At 50.9% G+C, this 21,128-nt stretch overlaps 1 protein-coding gene across 1 annotated transcript; it reads right to left on the bottom strand.

Moving 5' to 3' along the window:
• Window positions 1-543: 543 nt before the first annotated feature.
• Window positions 544-16,631, bottom strand: Capn11 (calpain 11). The gene is made up of 21 exons (XM_021649316.2): window positions 16,389-16,631; window positions 16,061-16,130; window positions 13,581-13,699; window positions 12,386-12,519; window positions 12,013-12,181; window positions 9,313-9,396; window positions 9,138-9,223; window positions 8,882-8,956; window positions 8,608-8,771; window positions 8,237-8,421; window positions 4,256-4,267; window positions 3,735-3,946; window positions 3,434-3,473; window positions 3,283-3,348; window positions 3,135-3,192; window positions 2,971-3,035; window positions 2,674-2,742; window positions 2,187-2,265; window positions 1,976-2,092; window positions 1,086-1,144; window positions 544-967 (listed from the first exon to the last, which is right to left on the bottom strand). The coding sequence occupies exons 1-21, from the start codon at window positions 16,614-16,616 to the stop codon at window positions 941-943; spliced, it is 2,118 nt and encodes a 705-aa protein (XP_021504991.1). The 5' UTR covers window positions 16,617-16,631; the 3' UTR covers window positions 544-940.
• Window positions 16,632-21,128: the final 4,497 nt, after the last annotated feature.

Raw genomic sequence — 21,128 nt, 5'->3', positions numbered from 1 at the left:
GAAACACCAGCTGCTCACAGGCCAGGAAGCTTAAAGTGGCCTGTGCAGGAAGAGAGTCCTCCAGTCCTCGCACACCAGAAGGAGCTCCTCATTGAGTGGCCTATTGCCAGCGTCTGTCCTTTGATCTTTTTGTTTTGTTCTCATTTTCCAAGACAAGGCTTCTCTGCATAGCTGCCTGGCTGTTCCGGAACTCAATCTGTAGACCAGGCTGGCCTGAACTCACAGAGATCCACCTGCCTCTGCCCCTCAAGTGTTAGGATTAAAGGCTTGGGCCATACCTGGCTTTGTCCTTTGATCTTTGGGTGGATTTGAGGGAGGAAAGGCACCTCAAAACCTTGTGGCCTCTGGCTTTGCCTGCCCTGGCTCAGGCTTCGCTGGCAGCTGGCTCAGTGGTGCCCCTCACCCCACAACGCGCCTAGAGTGCAACTAGGGAGCGTTTAGCATCCTGGAACTGTGCAGCGCCCCCTAGTAATTGTGACAAGCACATGCGTAGATGCTTCCCGGAGATTTAATGGAGTCCCCCTCCCCCCTTTCGGTGTTGAATTAAGTGGTAAACCATGTTCTTTTTATTAGAATAATGTGCACGGCGGAGGGGCGGGGGGAGGCAATGGAATCCCTGGCAAGAGGGAGGGCAGGCAGGCAGGTGTGTGGCAACACCAAACTGGCTGCGCGGCTGCCTTCGCCAGAGAAAACCGGGCGGGCAGGGGGTGGAGGGAGAAGAGGATCCACCTAATTTTTTGTCAAAATATTCACAGCGTGTGCGTGCTCGGGGGTGGTGTGGGGGGTAGGGTTGAGGATTAGAGTTCCCCTCAGCCCGGAGCAGGGGCTCGAAGAAAACACTGTGCCTGGGCCACTGGAGAGCAAGGGCGACAGGGAGCACCCACCGTCCCGGCCAGAGCCCCGCGCCGGCCGCGGGGAGGGAGCCAGGCTCCGCATCGCCCTACCCCCACATGGTGATTTGCAGCCACTGCAAAGAGAGCGGAGAACAGAAGACTTTCAGCAGAGGATGCGGAGTGGGCGGGACTAGCGGGGAGGGCATGGGGTGCCGCCCGCCCGGACCACCCTTTCCACCCCTGCCTGCGTACCTGCTCTATATTCAAGGAAATAGAACCAGTTTTCTTGGTGTCCATGGATAGGAAGAACACTGTTTGAAGGAGAAGGGCGCGCGGGGGTGGGGGTGAGGGTGGAGGGTACGGTGAGGGTGGGAGAGGTAGGGTGGGGGTGAGGGGGGTGTTAGAAGCTGTGATGAAGGTCTAAATAGCCCACTCTCCAAGAAGGAGAAAGTCATTCCTCATTCACCAGGAAGGAAACATCACAACTCCTGCCCTGGTTAGGCACCAGGCCTGGTTCTGAACGCTTGCCCTAACCTTAACCTTCGCCTCGGATTCCTTTACTCTGGCTAGAGCCCTAGAAAGATGGGGTCAGTACTGACTTGTTATTATCTCTTATACATTTATTTACTTCTCTGTGGGGGAGGGGCGTGCAGGTGCACACGGCACAGCTTTCACGGCGTTCGCCCTGGGAACTCAGGTCTTTCTCCAGGTTTGTTGGCCCTCGCTTTCACCTGCTGAGCCATCTTGCTCATCCCTGTTGCTTGTTTTAACTCAAGAGTCTCACAGGGTAGCCAGGGTTGGCCCAAACTTGTGATCCTCCCGTTTCAGCGGCCCAAGTTCAAGTATTATAAATATGGGCCACCTGATCCATCCTTGGGACAAGGGTTTTATTTACATTTTGAGATAAGAGTCTTTTGGCTGACCTCAGACTCACTTCACTCTGTTGCTGAGGGTGACCTTGAACTCTCGGCGTTTCGGCCCCCATCCCTTGGGATTAAAAGAGGTCTATGACCTGCCACACTGGTGCTTGCTGCACGCTAGGCAGGTGTGTTAACAACTGAGCTACATTGGCAGCCCCCGGGGCACACTATTACCAAAGCCAGCCTTCTGGCCTACCCTGGAGGGGGCAGGGCCTCGCTCACCAAACATGGCCTTTAGCCTCAGGAAACAGTTGATGAAATTGTCAAAGTCCACAATCATGTTCTCATCCGCATACCTAGCAACCACCACCTCAGTGAGCTTGTTGTTCATCTTAATGCCTAGGAGACAGACGCAAAGACGAGGGCAGGATTCGGGCCTCTAGATCTGGCCTCCCAGCTCCCTGCCTCTGGAGGTCTCCTGCTCCCTGGCCACCTGCTTTCTCTATTGCCAAGCGCATCTCGTAGGAGTTCAAGGTCCCTGAGTGGTCGTGATCACACTCTTTGAAGATGTCCTGAAGACAGACAGAGGTCATCGCACGTGTGTGCAGCATGGTAGTTGAAATAACACAATATTGCAGCATGACCGACTTACACCATCTGCCCAGGACCCCGGGAGCCCACCACTCTGAGCGACCACTTGAACCTCCGATGTTTCCATTTTCTAGTGGACGAGGGGTTAATTCCGAGCTTCGCAGGGGGTTGTTTGGTACCCTGCCTGGTCCTTGGTCCTTTCTGCAGTCCAGGCCCCTTCCATGACTGCCAGGCTATACTGGTTACTAACCAGTTTGAATGTGTGTGTGTCTCTCTGTGTATCGGCCCACGTACACACGCACGCACGCACGCACGCACGCACGCGTGTGGTTCTAATGGTGTCTTTGCTAGTGCTCATGCCCCTTGGCTGTCTCCTTGGGGCCCTTTACCGTCCATTTCTTGATCTTTCTCCACAGGATCTGGAACTCTAGAAACCCCAGCTTGCCAGTATCATCTTTCTAAGGGGCTTAGTCAAGGATAATAGTAAAGAGGGCATCCTGGGGACCAGGAAACGGAAGGCTGCAACACAGGCTTAGGGTTCCTGGATGCTAACAGCCAGATCTAATCCTGATCACAGGGAGGGGACTGAGGCTGGAAGGATGGATGGCCAATTCTGAGTCAGGCTTGGGGGGCAGGGGTGAAGATGCAAAAACACTGGGTAGGTTTGCCGCAAGACAGAAAGATACATCCAGGAGGTTGACCATACGACGACAGACATCCAGGCTAAAGCCACTGCTCTTGAAATTCTTGACTGAGAGAGAGAGAGAGAGGCAGAAGAGATGGGTGAACACTCTGTGGGACTAGATGGGCTGGCCTTTATAGGGATGTGAGGGTGGGGTGGGCCACTCACATTTACTTGACAGCTTGTTGAGGAGTCTGTGTAACGCAAACATACTCACTTCCTTTTCCTAGGAGAAGCAGCTATTTATCACCTGCTCCGCTTCTGCCCTGCGGCCCTGTGGCCACCACCCTTTAGCCATTGCCCCTGGCGCTCTCACCCCATTTGCCACCATCTCAAACAAGTGAACACAGTCCTGGTCTATGTCCTTCACAGCTATGGTCTCCTGGGGAAAAGGAGTAAGGGAGGGAGCCAGTCTTTCAAAACACCCTCCATATTTCCAACCCCTCAGCCCCAAAGCTTTCTATTACCTCTTGGAGATGCTCAGCCCTGCTGACTTCATCCAGCATCCTAGGTGTAAGAGAGTGAAGGCTTAGGGGTAACTGGGGGCCAGAGAGACGAGTTCTCAATGGGGTGATCTGGGAAGAGTCCTGTCATTGTCATTAAATCTGGGCTCTAGTTTTACTCCTGTTTCCATTGTCAGTTTAGACTTCACATCATCATGCCTCAGTTTCCCTGAGTATACCATAGGATTATGTGGAGAACCACCAGAACCTGATACCCTGCAGCCCTTGGGCAGGGAACTTCGCCACAGCAAGGCTGGTCCCTCACAAGATCTCACTGTGTTTCTCCGTGAAGACCCGAAGCAGGAAGTCAGCATCGGTATGAGGCTCGAAGGTGGAGGGAATAATGATGTATTCCCCCGGGGGCAGCCGAAGATGGCTGTTCACCTCCCGTGCGTTGGTGAAGATCTCAGAGAAGCCGTGCTCTCGGTATTTCACGAAGAACTCTTTCTTCAGATGGATGTTCTGGAGGTTCTGAAACTGTATGTACCCTGGAGGTGGGTACAGGACTAGCATAGGAGACAAGGAGAGCGGCCCTCCCAAGGTGAGCCATCTTTGGGGCAGGATTGGTGGTAGGTACCAATACTGCTGCTGTGGCCTGGACTCCGCCCACAGGGTCAAAACCTCCACTATGGTCTCCTCCTTCCCTGACTCTCACTATTGGGTAATGGGGGTTGGAATCCTAACTCAGGGTTCCCCAGAACTTTTCTTTAGGTTCCCTCCCTTTGCCAATCCACATGTAGCCAGGAGGGGGGGCTGGATGTGGGTCCAGGAGTAAGCCTTTTGTACCTCCTTTGGGACCTGAAAAGAAAAGAGAAAAGAGGGTCAGATCTTCAGGGCAGTGAAGGGACCCTGGCCTTCAGCCAGGTGAGTGTGCACTGTGTGTGTGTGTGTGTGTGTGTGTGTGTGTGTGTGCACGCATGCACACACGCACACAACTTTTGCACAAAGTTTACAAAGGTAGAGTTTTATCACTCCAGGCTAAGGATGGGAGATGGAGTCCCAGAGGGGGGGGGGGGTGATTTGCTAAAAAGGAAAGAGAACTGGGATGAGAACCCAAGAAGAGTACGTTTCTAGAATGTTAGTCCATGGACTGTCACCGCAGCAGGGACAAAACAGGGGACTGCTGAAGCGGAGAAGAAAGAGCAAATGCATGTGTATGTTGGCTGTTGTTTCCTCTCCTGTAGCCCAGGCTTTGAATTTGCCATGAAGCTGAGGATGACCTTGAACTTCTGATCCCTCTCACCTCCCAGATGTTGGGATTACAGACATGTACCACTGTGCTCTATTGTATTGCTGGGGATGGAACCCAGGCCTTCCTGCGTATAAGTCACATCACAAGCTCTTGTGTTATTTTGATCTTTTGAGACAGGTATCATGCAGACCAGGCTGGTCTCTAACTATGTAGCTGAAGCTGGCCTTGAACCCCTGATCCTTCCAGCCCCTGCAGGCACCTTCATTCCTGTGCACATACTCACAGACACATAATTAAAAAAATAAATATATAAATTTACACGTGTGGTGGTATACACTTTTGATCCCCTCCCCCAGGCATGAAAGATAGAGGGAGGTAAATCTTTGTGGGTTTGAGGCTAGAGAGTGAGTTTCAGGACAGCCAGGGCTACACAGAGAAAGGCTGTCTCGAAAGACAAAACAAGCGAGTCGGTGTGTTAGTGTACATCTGCAGTTCCATGGGGACAGCAGAAAGGCCGGCTACTCACAGGCCAGCCAGCCTGGGGTAGCCTGTGCAACAGCAGGAGCAAAGAGAGACCATGACCTAACAAGGTAGAGAGTGAGAAAACACCCACACACACACACACACACACACACGGATGAGAGAGGGAGAGAAGAGGGGTGGAGGAGAGAGGGCTCAGATGTAGTGTGTTTGCTTATAATCCCACAACACTTGGCACAAGAAGGAGGATCAAGAGTTCAAGGCCAACCTTGGCAACATAGCAAGGCCAAGGCCAGCTTAGTTTAGGCTACAAAGTGTGTCATGACCCAGCAGGAAAGCCCTCATCAGACACCAAGCATGCCATCACCATGTTCTCAGATGTCAGAACGCTTAGCTAAATGGACCTCTTCTTTATAAATGAGCCTGTGTGTGGTATTCGGTTATATCAACAGAAACAGTAGGGTCATGGGCCCACTGCAGAAGGCATCAAGCCCCTTTGCTTATCTTATTTTGAAACAGGGTTTCACTGTATATATAGACCAGGCTGGCCCACAACTCAGGACGATATTGAGGGCTAAGATCACAGAAAGGCCACCATACAGCACTGGGTATGCTGGAGTAACTGAGGCCGGGGGAATCCTCCCTTGACTTTAATAATGTTGGACGTTTTTGTTTGTTTGTTTTGTTTTTGAAGGTGCCTTGATTTTTATTTCTTAAAAAGCTCCACATTTGCGGGAGTACATATCTTTAATCCTAGCACTCTGATGGCAGAGGCAGGCGGATCTCTGAGTTCAAGGCCAGCTTGGTCTACAGTGTGGGTTCCAGGATAGCCAGGCTACACAGTGAGACCCTGTCTGGAAAAACCAAATAAAAAAAATACAATCTTTAAAAAAAGAAAATGCTCTATATTCACTTAGCTTTCTGACTCCGTACTGTGCCTTCAACACTTTTACAATCCTCTCCTGCTCCTCAATAAGGGAGGATAAGGAAGGTTTCCTGAGTTGGGTGTCCTCCTTGTGCAAGAGCCTTTAAAATTCTTTCTGGATGTATTTTCTCTATATCAGTGTCTCGTGTATGTATTCCCGAGGCTGTGAGCCACCCCGTGGGTGGTGGGAACTGAACTCAGGTCTTCTGGAAGAATGGCCAGTGCTCTAGCCCCCACCTTGAACAATTGCATGTGGAGGTCAGAGGACAGCCTGAGGCTGGGGAACTGAAGTCAGGGGTCAGGCCTAGCGGCTAAGCTCCTTCCCTCACTGAGCCTTCTCACTGGCTCCAGACCTTGCACTCCAGGCCTTGGGAAGAGTGGGATAGAGCCATGCACTGCGTAGGAAAAGCAGCCCCTTGCCCCACTCCCTTTTGTCCCCCTCCCCTTGGGATGGCGCCTCGAGTGTCCCACTTACTGGGCGAGTACTAGTGCTGTTCACGACTGGGTCCCTGGAGACTAACCGGGGACATGGCAGGTGGTAGGTTATTACACTGTATTTCCACACTTGGCGAATGTGTACTTCTGGGATCTTGCAAACCATGACGGGACTTGGGGAGCACAGACTGGGGACTCCCTTGTGTTCTCTCCAGTAGGCAGTTTTGGTCAAGTGGCTGAGGCCGTGCTCAGGTCAGGGTGCCGCTGAGGTTTCTAGTGCTCAGGGATCAGGGCACGGCCAGCCTCCTCCTCTGCCCCTTCGGTGTGTGCGCTTGTGTGGTCACCCCTGCCTTCGGTCTCCTTCCTGTTCCCTAGAGGCAGCAATAACTGGGATGTGCTGGGTCTTTGGGGGTGATGCCTGCTGCAGAGGAAAAGTTGGTGTGATAGGTTTAAAGGGAAAAAAAATGTGTGAAAAGTGAAGAGTTGGGAGCTGGAGAGATGAGTTGGTGGTTAAGAGCTAGTGCTGGGCAATCCCAACACTCGCGGGTGGGGGCAGAGGCAGGCAGATCTCTGTGAGTTCAAGACCAGCCTGGTCTACAAAATGAGGACAGCCAAAGCTACAAAGAGAAACCCTGTCTCCCAAGGGGGGGAAAAAAGTCTTGGCAGAGGACTTAGGTCTTATTCCTAGCACCTACGTGGTGGCTCACAACTATCTGTAACTCCAGTTCCAGTGGGATCTGATACCATTTTCTGATCTCGTGGGTTATATCAGGCATACATGTTGTACGCAGACATACATGCAGGTAAAACATCTATGTGTGTGAGAGATAGACAGACAGACAGAGACAGAGAGCACAGGGGCCTAGAAAATCTCTGGGACTGACTCACTCTCACAGGATCTTAAGAGGTGGCATACACCTTTAATCCTAGCACTGGGGAGACAGAGACAGGTGGATCTCTGAGTTTGAGGTTAGCCTGAGGTACATGGTAAAAGAGGAAGGAGGAGAAGAGAAGATGAAGAGGAGGAGGAGGAGAAGAGGAGGAAGAGAAGAGAAGAAGAGAAGGAGAAGGAGAAAAGAGGAGAAGAAGAGGAGGAGAAAAAGAGGAGAAGAGGAAAAGTGGAGAAGAGGAGGAGGCGAGAAGAAGAGGAGGAGAGGAGAAGAGAAGGAGGAAAAGGAGGAGGAAGAGGAGAAGAGAAGAGGAGGAGAAGAAGAAGAGAAGAGGAGGAAGAGGAGGAGAAGAAGAAGAGGAGAAGAAGAGGAGGAGGAGAGAAGAGAAGGAGAAGAGAAGAGGAGAAGAAGAGGAGGAGAATGAAAAGAGAAGAGGAGGAGAGGTGAAGAGGAGGAGGAAGAGGAGGAGAAGAGGAGAGGAGGAAGAAGAGAAGAGGAGAAGGAGGAGAAGAGAAGAAGAGGAGGAAGAAGAAAAGAAGAGAAGAGGAGGAGAAGAAGGAGAGAAGAGGAGGAAGAGGAGGAGAAGAAGAGGAGAAGAAGAGGAGGAGAGGAGAAGAGAAGAGGAGGAGAAGAGAAGAGGAGGAGAAGGAAAAGAGAAGAGGAAGAGAGGTGAAGAGGAGGAGGAAGAGGAGAAGAGAGGAAGAGGAAGAGGAGAAGAGAAGAAGAGGAAGGGGAAGAGAAGAGAAGAGGAGGAGGAGAAGAAGAAGAGAAGAGGAGGAAGGGGAGGAGAAGGAGGAGGATTGGCCAGAGGGAACCCGCAGGTGGCCGGGGACGGGGAGGCCCACCGGGAAGATGACAAAGCCTATGGTGAGCATCTGGGTTCCCTGAGGCCGAGCATGTCTCCAGTTCTTCTGCATCAGGGCCACCAGGCAGGTGCAGACCACATGGCTTTCCTCAGAGTCCAGGTCCGGGTCCGGGTCGTCCTCCTCTGGGAGCGAGATCTTAAACTGTGGGTTGCTCCAGAAGGTCTCTGTGGAAGATGTGGGTTGGCATGGTTACGCCGAGGGCAGGGCCTTCCTTCCCTGACGGTGCCGCCCTTTTGGGGTGCACTGGGATTTCAGCCATGTCTGTTTCCCGAGGGCCCTGGTGTCTGGCTGACTCCCCCATCGCCCTCCCCGACACTGTGATCTCCCGCTCAGGCTGCTGTCACACACACCGGGGTGGTTTCTGCAGCCCCCGGCTGTGCTCCCCCTCCGCCAGCTGCCCTCAAAGAAGGTTGTGTGCCAGCAGCTCTTGTATTCCAAGGGGTTGAGCGCATCTGGGGTGAGGTTGCAGATCTCCAGGAGTGTGAAGTTGCTCATGAAGTCTTCATAGGACATCCTGGGTGGGAGGCCGTGGCTGTGAAGGGGCCCTAGGACTACCCCATTCAAGGCACAGAGGAGATGAAGGATGTGTGTGGTGAGTCGGAGGCTCCCCCATGCCACACTGACCAGAACTCCCCATTTTCCTTCGTTCGTTGTAATTGTATCTGGACAGCCGGGCTCACCTCTTCCCACTCCATGGCTCTGGGGAGGGGGGAAAAAAACAGTGGAAGGGCAGGGCAGCCATTGTTCCTCCCCAAGCCACTTCCTGGGTTCTTGTTAAACCTAACAGCATTGGGGGCAAGGGTTGGTCTCATTGTGACCCTGGCTTCCACACAGGCTCTGCTGGGTCTTCTGTTCCCCTCCCTTGGGACAGGGCACTCACCTGTCACTCCAGGCTCCATTCCACTCAACTCGGCCCCAGGGGTTCTGGATCCGAATCAGAGTTTTCGTCCTGCCTTTGTAGCGGATCTGGGGGAGAGGCATGGAAGGTCAGGGATGGGCAGGCAGTGGCTCCCTCATACCTGGGGCTCTACAGGGACACCATTGCCTGCACTCACATCCTCGAGGCCAGTGACTGCATAAGCATGTCCTTTTATCAGCATATTCGGGGTCATCGTTTCAATGTCGTTTTCGTTCTTGACCTACAGAAAAGGGGAGGAAGGGAAGGCATTTGACATCCGGCCTGGAAGTCCTAAGAAAGCCAATGTTTCATGTGATTCATTACATACATGTATATATATGTATAATATGTAATATATTATATGTAATATATAATATGTAATATGTATAATATGTAATATATTATATGTAATATATAATATGTAATATATTATACATATATATATGTATGGGATTGTGTCTAGTATGGCACAGAAGGCCTCAAATTCCCTACATAGCCAAGACTATCCAATTATCCTTAAACTCTTGATCCTCCTGCCTCAACCTCCGGAGGGATTATAGACATGAGCCACTACATCTTGCTTATTCTTTACATATATACATACACACATACAAATATACATACATACATGCACACACATACACAGAGAAAGACCAAAGCTGTGTGTGTGTGTGTGTGTGTGGTGTATGGAATGGCCAGAGAAAGGCATTGAGTGTTTTCCTCTATCACTCTCATTTTTTAAATAAATATTTACTTTTCCTTTACATGTATGAGTGTTTTGCTTGCATGTTTGTCTGTACTACACGTGTGCTTGGTACCCTAGGAGGTCAGAAGAGGGCATTGGATACCCTAAACTGGAGTTACAGGTGTTTGTGAGCCACCATGTGGGTGCTGGGAATTGAACTCATGTCCTTGGCAAGAGCAGCCAGTGCTTTTAATTGCTGAGCCACCTCTCCAGCTCCTCTGTGTTACGCTTTGAGACATAATATTTCACTGAACCTGAAGTTTATTGCATATATATATGTATAGAATAGACATATATATATATATATATTTACATGTATATGAATAGACTTGCTAGGCACCAAGTTCCGGGGCTCCACCTGTCTTTACCCTCAGCACTGGGGTTGTAGGCGAACCATGACGGTACCTGAGTTTTTTACATGGGTGCGGGGGATTTTTTTTTTTTTTTTTGAGATAGAGTTTCTTTGTGTTGCCTTGGACATCCTGGATTCTCTTTGTGGATGAGGCTGGCCTTGAATTCATAGAGCTCTGCCTGCTTCTGCCTCCCCAAGTGCTGGGATCACATGTGTGTGCCACTGTGCCCAGCTATGAACTCAGGTCTTGCGTGAAGAGCGAAAACTCCTACTCACTGAGCCATTTCCCCAGCTCCTGTACTTTAGAGCCTGAAACAATTTCAGATTCACAGGCAGTGAATAGCACAGGGAGAGCCTCTGCCCCCCCAATACAAATTTCCTCTGCACATTTTGCAAAACTATATTACAAGCTGAGTGTTGTGGGGTGAACCCACAATTCCAGCACTTGGGAGGCAAAGGCAAGCAAGTTTCTGTGAGTTCGAGGCCAGCCTGGTCTACATATTGAGTTCCAGGACAGCCAGGGCTACACAGAGAAACCCTGTCTCAAAACAAAACAACCCCCCCCAAAAAAAAACCCAAACCTAAAAGCAACACCCCCCCCAAAAACCCAAAACAACAACAACAACAACAAAACCCTAAATAAACTGAAAAGAGGACAACAAAACAAAACAAAACAAAAATCCTATAGGCCAAAGTCAGAGCCATGATATCTATCTTGATGCAGCTTCGCTCCATAGCTTGAATTATTTTTATACAGATGAGTGCTTTTGCCAACACTTATGTCTGTGCGCTATGTGTGTGCAGTGCCCACGGAGGACAGAAGAGGTCTTTGGGTTCCTTGGAACCAGAGTTCCAGGTGGTGATGGGTGCCAGGAATTGAACGCTGGTCCTCTGGAAGAGCAGCCGGTGCCTTTCACCAGGGAACCACCTCTCTAGCCCCTTCTTCTTAATTTGCTCTGTCACTGGTCATTGGTGATTGGCTGTGCAATTTTTATCATGGACGTGGTTTCGAGGCTCCATCACCAGAGTCAAATGTGGAGCATGTTCTTTCCCGGAAGCATCTCTCAGGCTCACCTCTCCCCTCCCCTGCCTCCCCTGAGCATCCCCAGTCGATTCTCCGGGACAGTGCCGCCATTGCAAGTAAGGCCATGGCGAGGGAGAGGCAGATTACAACCTAGTGGGGCTGCTGTTTGTGCTCTGTGGTGTGTGACCATCCATTTGTTTGACTAAGCGATCAGTGTGATTCACCTGTAGAAAGACAACTAGATTGCTGTTTTTCACTATCATGAAGCTACCCAAGCGTTTGTGCAGGCTTTGTGGGGACTAGGTCCTCGTCTTCCTCCTCCTTCTTAAAGAAATGTCCCCCCCAAAATGTAACTGCTGTTCTATGGAAGCACTTCTGGGTATGTTCATTTGAACAAATATTTGTTGGGTGCCCTTTGCATGCTGGGTATTGTCCAAAGTCCCAGCGTGCAGTGGTGAATGAACCAGATAAAGGTCACTGCCCTCCTGGAATCCTCTCCCATCTCTCTGAACAAGATAAGCTATGGAAACCTGTATTATGGGTTACTTTGGGTCACAGAAAATACTGAAGAGGAAGTCAGAACAAAATAGAGGCTGTATCAGGCGGGGACAGCCATTCTGCACCACAGGCAGACGGAATTCTTGGAGAAAGAGGGAGCGATCGAGTGACAGGATGTTTGGAGAAGGAGCCTTGGGATGGGACAGGGGAGCAAAGGCCCCGGCAGGACTCAGCTTACTTCAATGCAGCAGCCCATGAGGGAAGATTTCTCTAGGGCTTTCTTAAGCATCCTCAGCACGTTGTAAGGGGGCTTCTGGAGACAAATGCTCTGCGCTATGCCCCCTGTGAAATCCTCGAAACCCTCCATAGTGCTGCCTCCGGCCAGCGCCTCATAGGATCCGTTCAGCCTGCAGGCAGACAGGGCGCTGTTAGGCTCCTGGCTGGAGATGTGAATCGGGGGCAAACAGGAAGAACGGTGAGAGAAGTGAGGCCTGCCTTATCGTGCCCCGGGGTCTCCTCCCGTGGTTCACTTCGTGTCCTGACCAGCAGTGCCTGGCGGCCAAGACCAGGCTGCTCAAGGCTAGCCCCGGTCCCAGGTCCGGGCAACTCACTTGGCGTAGGCCTTCTCCAGGAGAGCACTCCAGAAATCCTGGCGCTCGGAGGCGTGCACGAACACCAGCCTGTTTTTCTTAGTGGGCAATCGGTCGTCCACCACCACGTTCATCCACTGCCCAAACTGCCAAAGCTGTGGGTGGCAAGGGGACATTTGTCTGCCTGCGTACAGGTGAATGCTGTCCTCAGAGCGCCACCTGGTGGCCACACCAAGAACATACCAGTAACAGTCACCCTTAAACGGGAATTTTTGTAAAAAAACAAACTGCTGTATAGGTAGGTGTGTTCTGTAGAGTTGTGTGTGTGTAGGTGTGTATAGGTGTATAAGGTATGTATAGATGTCTGTGTAGGTTTCTACGCATGCGCTCGTGATGTGATGCGTATGTAGGTAGGTAATTTCTCTCCTTTCAGCATGTGAGTTTCAGGGATCAAACTCAGGTGGTCAGGCTCTGGGGTTAGTGCATTACCTTGGCCATCTTGACCAAGGCCTCATCATTCCTTACACTAGGTAAGGGAAACTCAACAAAAGCCCTAAAATCCCTCCCACTGCCCCACCTTCACCTTCCCTCCCCCAACCCTGGGCTCTGCCCCAGCATCAGACTGACCCCCTACCCTGGGAGGAAAAAAAAAAGCAGCTGAGATTCATAATCATTACTGTATCAGTTAAAGGACCAGGTCCTACAAACTACATGGTGGAGATTTTAACATGCATTCGTGGGTGCGAGCACACACACACACACACACACACACACACACAGAAACACTGGAAGTAGGAGGAGAGCCACAGACAGCTAATTGTTTTCTTTAGAACTTTGAAAAAAAAAAGTTAGCTTACAGCCAGGCAGTGGTAGCGCACGCCTTTAGTTCCAGCACTTAGGAGGCAGAGGCAGGTGGATCTCTCGAGTTGGAGGCCAGCCTGCTCTACAGAGTGAGTTCCAGGACCGCCAGGGCTACACAGAGAAACCCTGTCTTGAAAAACAAAAACAGAAACGAAAACCAAACAAACTAGCTTCCTCAGTTTCTTCCATTAGCAGATATTTCTCTGAAAAATCAGGTGAAAAGTCACCCCATTAACCCCACTAACCCCATTAGTGTTACATTAGAAAAAATAAATACATATATGATCTCTTCAAAATAAGTGCATATATGATCTGTCTCTCCTTACCTTCCTCCCCTCCTCCCCCTTCCCTTCACCTGAAAATAAAAGATGCCAGCGTAGTTTTTCTTGAAGTTCTGTCCTCTCGGCACCACACGGTAGAGGAGTTTGGGGTACGTGGTGAGGGAGCCAATGGCCGCCAGCAACCAGCAGTCCCCTTAAAGGCAGATGTGTAGAGCCTCAGACCCCAGCTGGAGAAGCAGCCCTAGTGACCCCACAGAGACGTTTCTCCGATTTACCACTGAGAAGTGTTGGGAAAGGGGCCAAATGGGGAAAGTGAGGCAGAGCTCTGGGAGAGTGAGCGCATGCGATTGCTTGCTCCGTCAAGGGAATCAAGAGCACCATGCTTTGGTTCGGGGGAATTTGGGAAGGCTGCACAGCGCCCTCCCTTCCGTCTGTTGGACGCATGAGTGCCCTTTCCCTGTGGTCCCAGCTCTGTGAACATGCTGCAGTGGCGGCCGAAGGCCCAAGAGGACCCCTGGACACTTCTGTAATCCCAGCATTTGGGTGGTTTGCAACCACCCAAACTCTAGCTCCAGGGACTATGATCACGCCCTCTTCTGGCCTCCACGGGCACTGCACTCACACGCACAAGCCCATACCCAGAAACACATACACAAAATTAAAAAAAAAAAAAAATAAATCATTCCTGGTGGCGGCTATAACGCAAGCCTTTCATCCCAGCGCTCATGAGGCAGAGGCAGGCAGATCTCTTTGAGTTCAAGGCCAGCCTGGTCTACAAAGTGAGTCCAGGACAGCTAGGGATATTACACAGAGAAACCCTGTCTCAAAAAAACCGAAACAACAAAAAGACAGAAAGGGAGTCAGAGAGCTATCACGAGAATCAGAGTTCAGGTCCAAGCACCCAAGCCAGCTAGCTCACAAACACCTGCAATTCCAGCTGCAAGGGAATCTCTTCTGGCCTTTGAGGGCACCAGCACACACAGGTGTTCATACTTTGACACACACATACACACACATACACAAATACTTTAAAAAAAATTGCTGTGAAGAAAGGAAGCTGCCACCCCATCACCCATATTCTCCAGGAGACGCTACTTGCTACTCTGTCTCTGCCCCACTGTGAGTCCTGGAGCTGGAGCCCAGGCACGGTGTCCCTATCCAGAGCCATCGGAGCACAGTGTGCCCACTGTCATCTGTCCCCTGGGATTGTCCCTGGTAAGAGGTGGTGCTGTGTGGACTCCAGGGCCTGGCCAAGCTTTTGGGCACTGGCAAGTTTCTGTGAGGACTAATGACCTCCGGGCTTTGGTGGGAGGCTGCAGTCAAGACAGAAGATTAAAGACACTGCAGTCATCACCAACGCTAGGGCTCTCGGGGGTCACTGACGCCTTCTTCTTCCTCTACCCAGCATCCCTCAGGCCTGCTGAGCCACAGAGGCAACTGTGGTCCTAGGGCTCCTTGGCTTCTTGCTGTACTTATTTTTTTCTGCCACAAATAGAAAATAAAGCGGTCTCGATGCCTGCCTTGATGCGAGAAAGGGTAGGGAGGCAGGGCTAGCTCAGGGAGGAGGAGGAGATAACCCGGTCTACATAGTGAGTCTGAAACCAGCTGGCTACATAGCAAGACTTTGTCTCAACAGATAAATAAAAACAGCCAAACACACCGAATAAAGGAAAAGCCCTCGGGCCGCTCAGTGGGAGTCAGCTACCGTGCTGTGTGGACACCAGAGCGACCCTGTAGACAATCCTCTGGCAAAGGGCTCATCCTTTTGCCATCGGCCACAGGACAGCTCTGTCTCAAAAGTGGAGACCCTGGACCTAGCCCAAGCCTTCCGAAACCAAGATCCCACAGCACAGCTGACCTGAGAGGCAGCTTCATGAGACACTCGAAGCCAGCCTTCCCCTTCTGCTACTGCGCTTCCCCAGAGAAGGAGGTGAGAATTGCTTGCTGGTTGTTTGAGACAGTTTCACGTGGCCTTAGGTTGGCCTTGGACTCTTGACCCTTTCGCCCCCTCTTCCCCAGGGCTGAAATTGTAGGCAGGCGCCCCCGTGCCCGGTTTGGTACTTTCTAAGACTTATTTTGTCTCCGTGTGTCTGAGTGTTGTGCGCACATGTTGGTGGTGGCACACTCCCGGGGCACAGGTGGCGTGTGTGTGTGTGTGTGTGTGTAGGGGGGTGCATGCCTGTGCATGTGGAGGCCAGCAGGGGGCACTGGATTCCTCGGTGGTTTGGCTAATGTCATTTTGTAGTAAGTGTTCTGAACTTCCCGGCCATCTCTCCACCAGCCTCTGATTACTAAGCCTTGGATAAGATATTATGCATCAACAAACAACCTTTACGTCAACCCAGTTTACTCCCATACCCCAGACTGCAGCAGGGACAGGAGGGACATCATGGACACACACAACACGTTACTGACTATCACATCTTGGAAGGGGGCCAATAGAGAAACAGAGGAATTCCAGGCTTGGGAGTCATCCTGTTGGCCTCCCTTCCCATCCCAATCTCTTCTTTTCCCGCTTTCCCCGTGGAGGCCAGCTCCCTTGTTCCCCACTCACCGAGGAGCCCTTGGCAGATGTCTGTGGGAGAGAAGTCATGCAGAATGAATTGGGGGTTGTCCGTGATTTCCTGTGGTAAGGGAATGAGACTGTCAAGGAGTGGAGGGCCCCTTCTCCACACCCCTTTGCCTCCGAGTTCTATGTGAGCAGTGGGGGGGTGGGGAGGCGGGTGCTGAGCCACTGGGGCACAGCTTGGGTGTGGTAGCCAGGCTTGGCCGTGAGCCCAGGATTAAACTAGGAGGTCTGGCAGAATTGTGTGCAGAACTCTCCCCAGATCTGATGGCATCGGGGCCTAGTGCCAGGGCCCTCCCCCTTGCCCGGGACCCACCTTGGGCCGCTGCCAAGAGATGTTCTGCACATCTTTGGAGCTGGGGCCCAGATCCTTGAAGCCTAGAGACTTGGGTTCAGCAGGGAAGAAGGGGTCTTCAAACAGCTCTCCCTTCTTTAGGCATGCTGCTCGCAGCTCCTCAAAGTTCTGATTCCTGTAGTTGAAGGCATTCTGGTGTTGGCCCATGCCTTGGGCCTTGAGCCGGTTGCTGTTTATGGAAGCCACCATTCCCTTTTCAAATAGAAGGGCATCTGTTTGAGAAAGAAGACAAAGAACCCAATTTGAAATGGTACTGCTGCTGGACAGGTGGGCATACTGGAATGGCAGCTGTTTGGAAGGCGGAAGCAGGAGGACAGGAGCTGACCATCTTCAGCTACAGAGGTTTTTATTCGGTAACATTTATTTACTTTTATGTGCATTTGCTTGAGTGTGCGCCTGTGTACTGCATGCTTACAGGAGGCCATGGAGGCTGGAAAAGGCATCGGATCCCTTGGAATCAGAGTTACAGATGACTGTGAGCCACTTGTGGGTGCTAGGAATCAAACCCAGGTCCTCTTAAGAGCAGCTGGTGCTCTTAAACACAGAGCCGCCTCTGACCACATTCTAAAAAAATATTCATTTATATTTTGTCTGTCTGTCTGTCTGTCTGGGTGCCTGCCTGCCTGCCTATCTATCTACCCATACAGTCTTACTATGTAATTCTGGCTAGCCTAAGACTCGATGTGTAGACCAAGCTGACCTCAAACTCACAGAAATCTGCCTGTCTCTGCCTCCCAAGTTCTGGAATTAAAGGTGTGTGCTACCATGCCCAACCTTATTTAATTAAAAATAAGTGTGTATGAGTGTCTTGCCTGTATATATCTGTATCTATGTATCTATGTATCTATCTATGTATCTATCTATCTATCTATCTATGCAATACCCACAGAAGCCAGAAGAAGACACCAGAACCACTGGGACCAGACTTAGAGATGGTTGTGAGCTACCTAATATGTGTATAGGGAACTGTAGGGAACTGAACAAGGGTCTTCTAGAAGTGCAGCCAGTGCCCTTAACTGCTGAGCCATCTCTCCAACCCCATAACATCTGAAGATTTACTTATTTGTTTTTTATTTGAGACAGGTTTTGTGTGTGTGTGTGTGTGTGTGTGTGTGTGTGTGTGTGTGTTGGGATTACAGGCATGTACCACCCTGCCTGGCAAGATTTTACTTATAAGTGCCCGTGTCTGTGTTTGGTGGGGTGTATGTGTGTGCATATGAGGGGTTGGGGGAGGCAGGAGGTGTCAGATCGCTGGGAGCTGGAGTCACAATCATTTGCAGGATGCCCGCTGGTAGGACCCAAATTCTGTTCCTTTTTATTGCGCAGCAAGTGCTCTTTGCTGTGGAGCGGTCTCTTCAGGACTGAAATGCAAGCGTCATGCTTGCAGAGAGCCTTGGTTAAAGGACACCCTGCCTCAGAAAAACAAATCAGGACAAAGCGGTCTGGAGAGTGTTCAGAAGATCAAGGGCGTGGAGAGATACCCTTGATACTCATGGATGGGAGGAATGACAAGGCAGTTCATGAAGAAGTGAAGACACTGGAGCCCTTGAGCATGACCAGGAAGATCAAAAACGATGAGGCTCCTTTGGAGAGCATCGTCTGGTCGTGTTTCAGATCATGAAAAACAGGGACTGCGGTTCCTTCAGAGGAACTGGGCTTTGTTCCCAGCAGCCACATAGGCGTGTGCAAAACACCTGTAACTCCAGTTCCAGAGGATCTGATGCCCTCTTCTGGCCTTTTTGGGTACTGCACGCATGTGCACAGACCCACACAGAGACACATAACCTAAAATAAACATTCAGGGGCTGGAGATGCGACACCATATTTAAGAGCACCGACTGTTCTTCCAGAGAATTCAGGTTCAATTCCCAGCATGCACGGGACAGTTCTCAACTATTTGTAACTTTAGTTCCAGGGAATCTGATGCTCTCCTTTGGCCTCTGAGGGCACCAGGAACTCACCTTATGCACGGATGTACATGCAGGCAAAACACCCATGCACATTCAGAAGCAAAATAATAACAAAAACATAGCACTTTGGAGGCAGAGGCAAGCGGAGCTCTGTGAGTTCGAGTCTGATCTACATAACAAGTTACAGGCCAGCCAGAGCTACATTGTGAGAACCTGCCTGGAAAAAAAAAAAAAAAAGGAAGGAAGGGAACAAAATTCTCAGCACGGGAGACTGTGTTTCACCCAGCCTAAGGACGTTGGTCATGTCTAGAGATGCTTTTGGATGCCACCACTGGAGGGTGGTTGCTCTGGGCTCACCCAGGGAAGTGAGCTCATTGGTGCTTTCCACCCTGGGCCATCCTGGGAGGCCTCTACTATGTCTGCCCGGGGACTGAGGGGTCTCAGCCCCTGCTGGAGGTCTCAGAGGATCCCAGAAGGTGCTGGCATCCAAGGGAACTGGACATCGCTGGGGGCAGACCAGCCCAGTGAAGGTGCAGCCTTACCTCCCTCATGTCCCTGGAAGCCCTGTCCATGATTATCGCCCAGCTCAGGTAATCACTTGTCCTTTCTTGATGTACTGACTGCAAACTCTGCTTAGAATCCCCATTCAAGTCGCCATCACCTGAGCCCGTTGCTTGGTGCCGACAGCAGGGAGTCATACCCACTACTTCAGCCCTCACTGCCATTGCTATGGCAGGCATCTCTGGAGAGGTCAGCTGCAGAGGTCACGCCACACGGTGGTGCCAGGACCTGTGCTGCGAGTGCAGCAACCACCGTCATCTTCAGTAGGGAAGCTAGGATTTCTCGAAATGGACTCTCAAGATGGAGCCTGTCGGCATTCCCTCATAGAAGAAGAGGGTCATGGGATCCTCACCTAGGTCTCAGCCACTTTCCTCTCCCACTTCCTAGACAGCGGATTGTAATTCCGTGCCAACTGGACGTGGTCTTGGGAAATACCACAGTGGATAAAGTGTGGAAGGTTAGTGAAAAGGAGGGCTCGTCTGTTGCCGTCCATGCCAGGGTGAGACTTCTCAGCCACGCGTTTGTTGTGGGGTCACCCACTGCTCTGGCCAGTCCTAGGGCCAACTTGAGACAAACTAGAGTTATCTGAAAAGAGGGACTTTCAACTGAGAAAGAGGCCTCCGTAAGATCCAGCTGAAAGGCATTTTCTTAGTTAGTGATTGATGGCGGAGGAGGGCCTGGCCCAGTTGTGGGTGGTACCAATCCCTGGGTGGTGGGCCTCAGTTCTATAAGAAAGCAGGCTGAGCAAGTCATGAGGAGCAAGCCAGTAGGTAACGCTCTTCCATGGCCTCTGCATCAGCTCCTGCCTCCAGGTTCCTGCCCTGATTTCCTTCAATGAGGAACAGCAAAGGGAAAGTGTAAGCTGAATAAAACCTTTCCTCCCCAACTTGCGCTTCGGTCATGGTGTTTCCTAACCCAATAAACCCATTGGTTCGTCAAGGACTTCGGTGGAATCATACTTTGGTCTCTTGTTGGGGGTCTCTCTTACTTGGGGTGAGTAGGCGTTTGTTGATGTCATGGATTTGAAAAGTTCACGCAACACATGGGCCGGGTGGGAGGGGAGCAAGCCGAGACAGGCAGATGAGGCTGGCAGAAGCTCAGACAGGTGGCCTCGGGCGTGTGCTAACAGACGTGACTGCATTTGAAACTGCCTCCTCCTTCGGACTAAAAGTCAGCCCCGGAGGTTGGGGGTGCAGCCTCCATCAGACTAGGGGCCCGTAGACTGCTGGAGAATTAGATCTGAGAAGAATGTGGTAGTGCATTGCTGTAAGCTAGCATGTGGGAGGCAGAGGCGGGAGCATCCTGTTTATTATTACCTATTTATTTATTTATTTATTTATTATTAAGTCTATTTACTTATTTATCTTGTTATGTGTGCAAACATATACCAGAGCATTTATACTGAGGCCAGGGGACAATCTGCAGGACCAGGCTCTCTCCTTCCACCCCGTGGGTCCCTGGGATTGAACCCAGGTCAGCAGGCTTTGAGGCAAGCACCTTCGCCTGCTGAGCCACCTCACTGGCAAGGATCCTGTTTTTGAGACCTAAGCCACATAGTGAAACCCAGTTTCTAACACACACACACACACACACACACACACACACACACACACACACACAAATACTGCCTCTCAACCCCCTTGGCTATTTAATTTATTTGGAATGGTTCAGTTGAGGTAGGTGATGCACTATCTCAAACCCAGGGTTTCTCTGTGTAGCCTTGGCTGTCCAGGACTTGCTTTGTAGACTACCCTGGCTTCAAACTCACAGAGATCTGCCTGCCTCTGCGTTCCCAAGAGCTGGGATTACAGGGGTGTACCATGGCATCCAGCTTGGTTTTTTTTTTTTTTTAGACAGGGTCTCAGGCTTCAAACTCCCTATGTAGCTGAAAAGACCTTGAACTCCAGACCCTCCTGCTTCTACCCACTTCATGCTCAGGTGACAGGTCCGTCTTCACAGTGGTCCTAGGGATAGAACTCAGGATTTCATGAATGAGAGCACTCTACCAATTTAGTTACACCCCAATCCCTACTTTCAGGGATTAAAAAAATAGATTTATTTTTAATTGTGTGTACGTGTACATGAGTGCAAATGGACAGAGATGGTAGGGGTGTTGCATTTCCTGGGAGCTGAAGTTACAGGCAGTTGTTGGCCACCTAACATGGGCGCTGGGAACCAAATTTGGGTCCTCTGCAAGATCAGTATGGGCTCCTAACTGCTGAGCCCTCTC

The sequence above is a fragment of the Meriones unguiculatus genome, chromosome 16 (assembly GCF_030254825.1).
Source record: "Meriones unguiculatus strain TT.TT164.6M chromosome 16, Bangor_MerUng_6.1, whole genome shotgun sequence".
Taxonomy (NCBI): Eukaryota; Metazoa; Chordata; class Mammalia; order Rodentia; family Muridae; genus Meriones; species Meriones unguiculatus.
This window is presented reverse-complemented; position numbering and strand designations above follow the sequence as displayed.

Bases quoted from the DNA above. Each gene is read 5' to 3' on its own strand.
- Capn11 (XM_021649316.2), bottom strand. From the start codon at position 16,616: ATGGTGGCTTCCATAAACAGCAACCGGCTCAAGGCCCAAGGCATGGGC. The intron at 3,474-3,734 runs GTGAGGGACCAG...TCTTACACCTAG, and splicing joins GAGAAACACAGTGAGATCTT to GATGCTGGATGAAGTCAGCA. The intron at 968-1,085 runs GTACGCAGGCAG...CTCTCTTTGCAG, and splicing joins TTTCCTTGAATATAGAGCAG to TGGCTGCAAATCACCATGTG.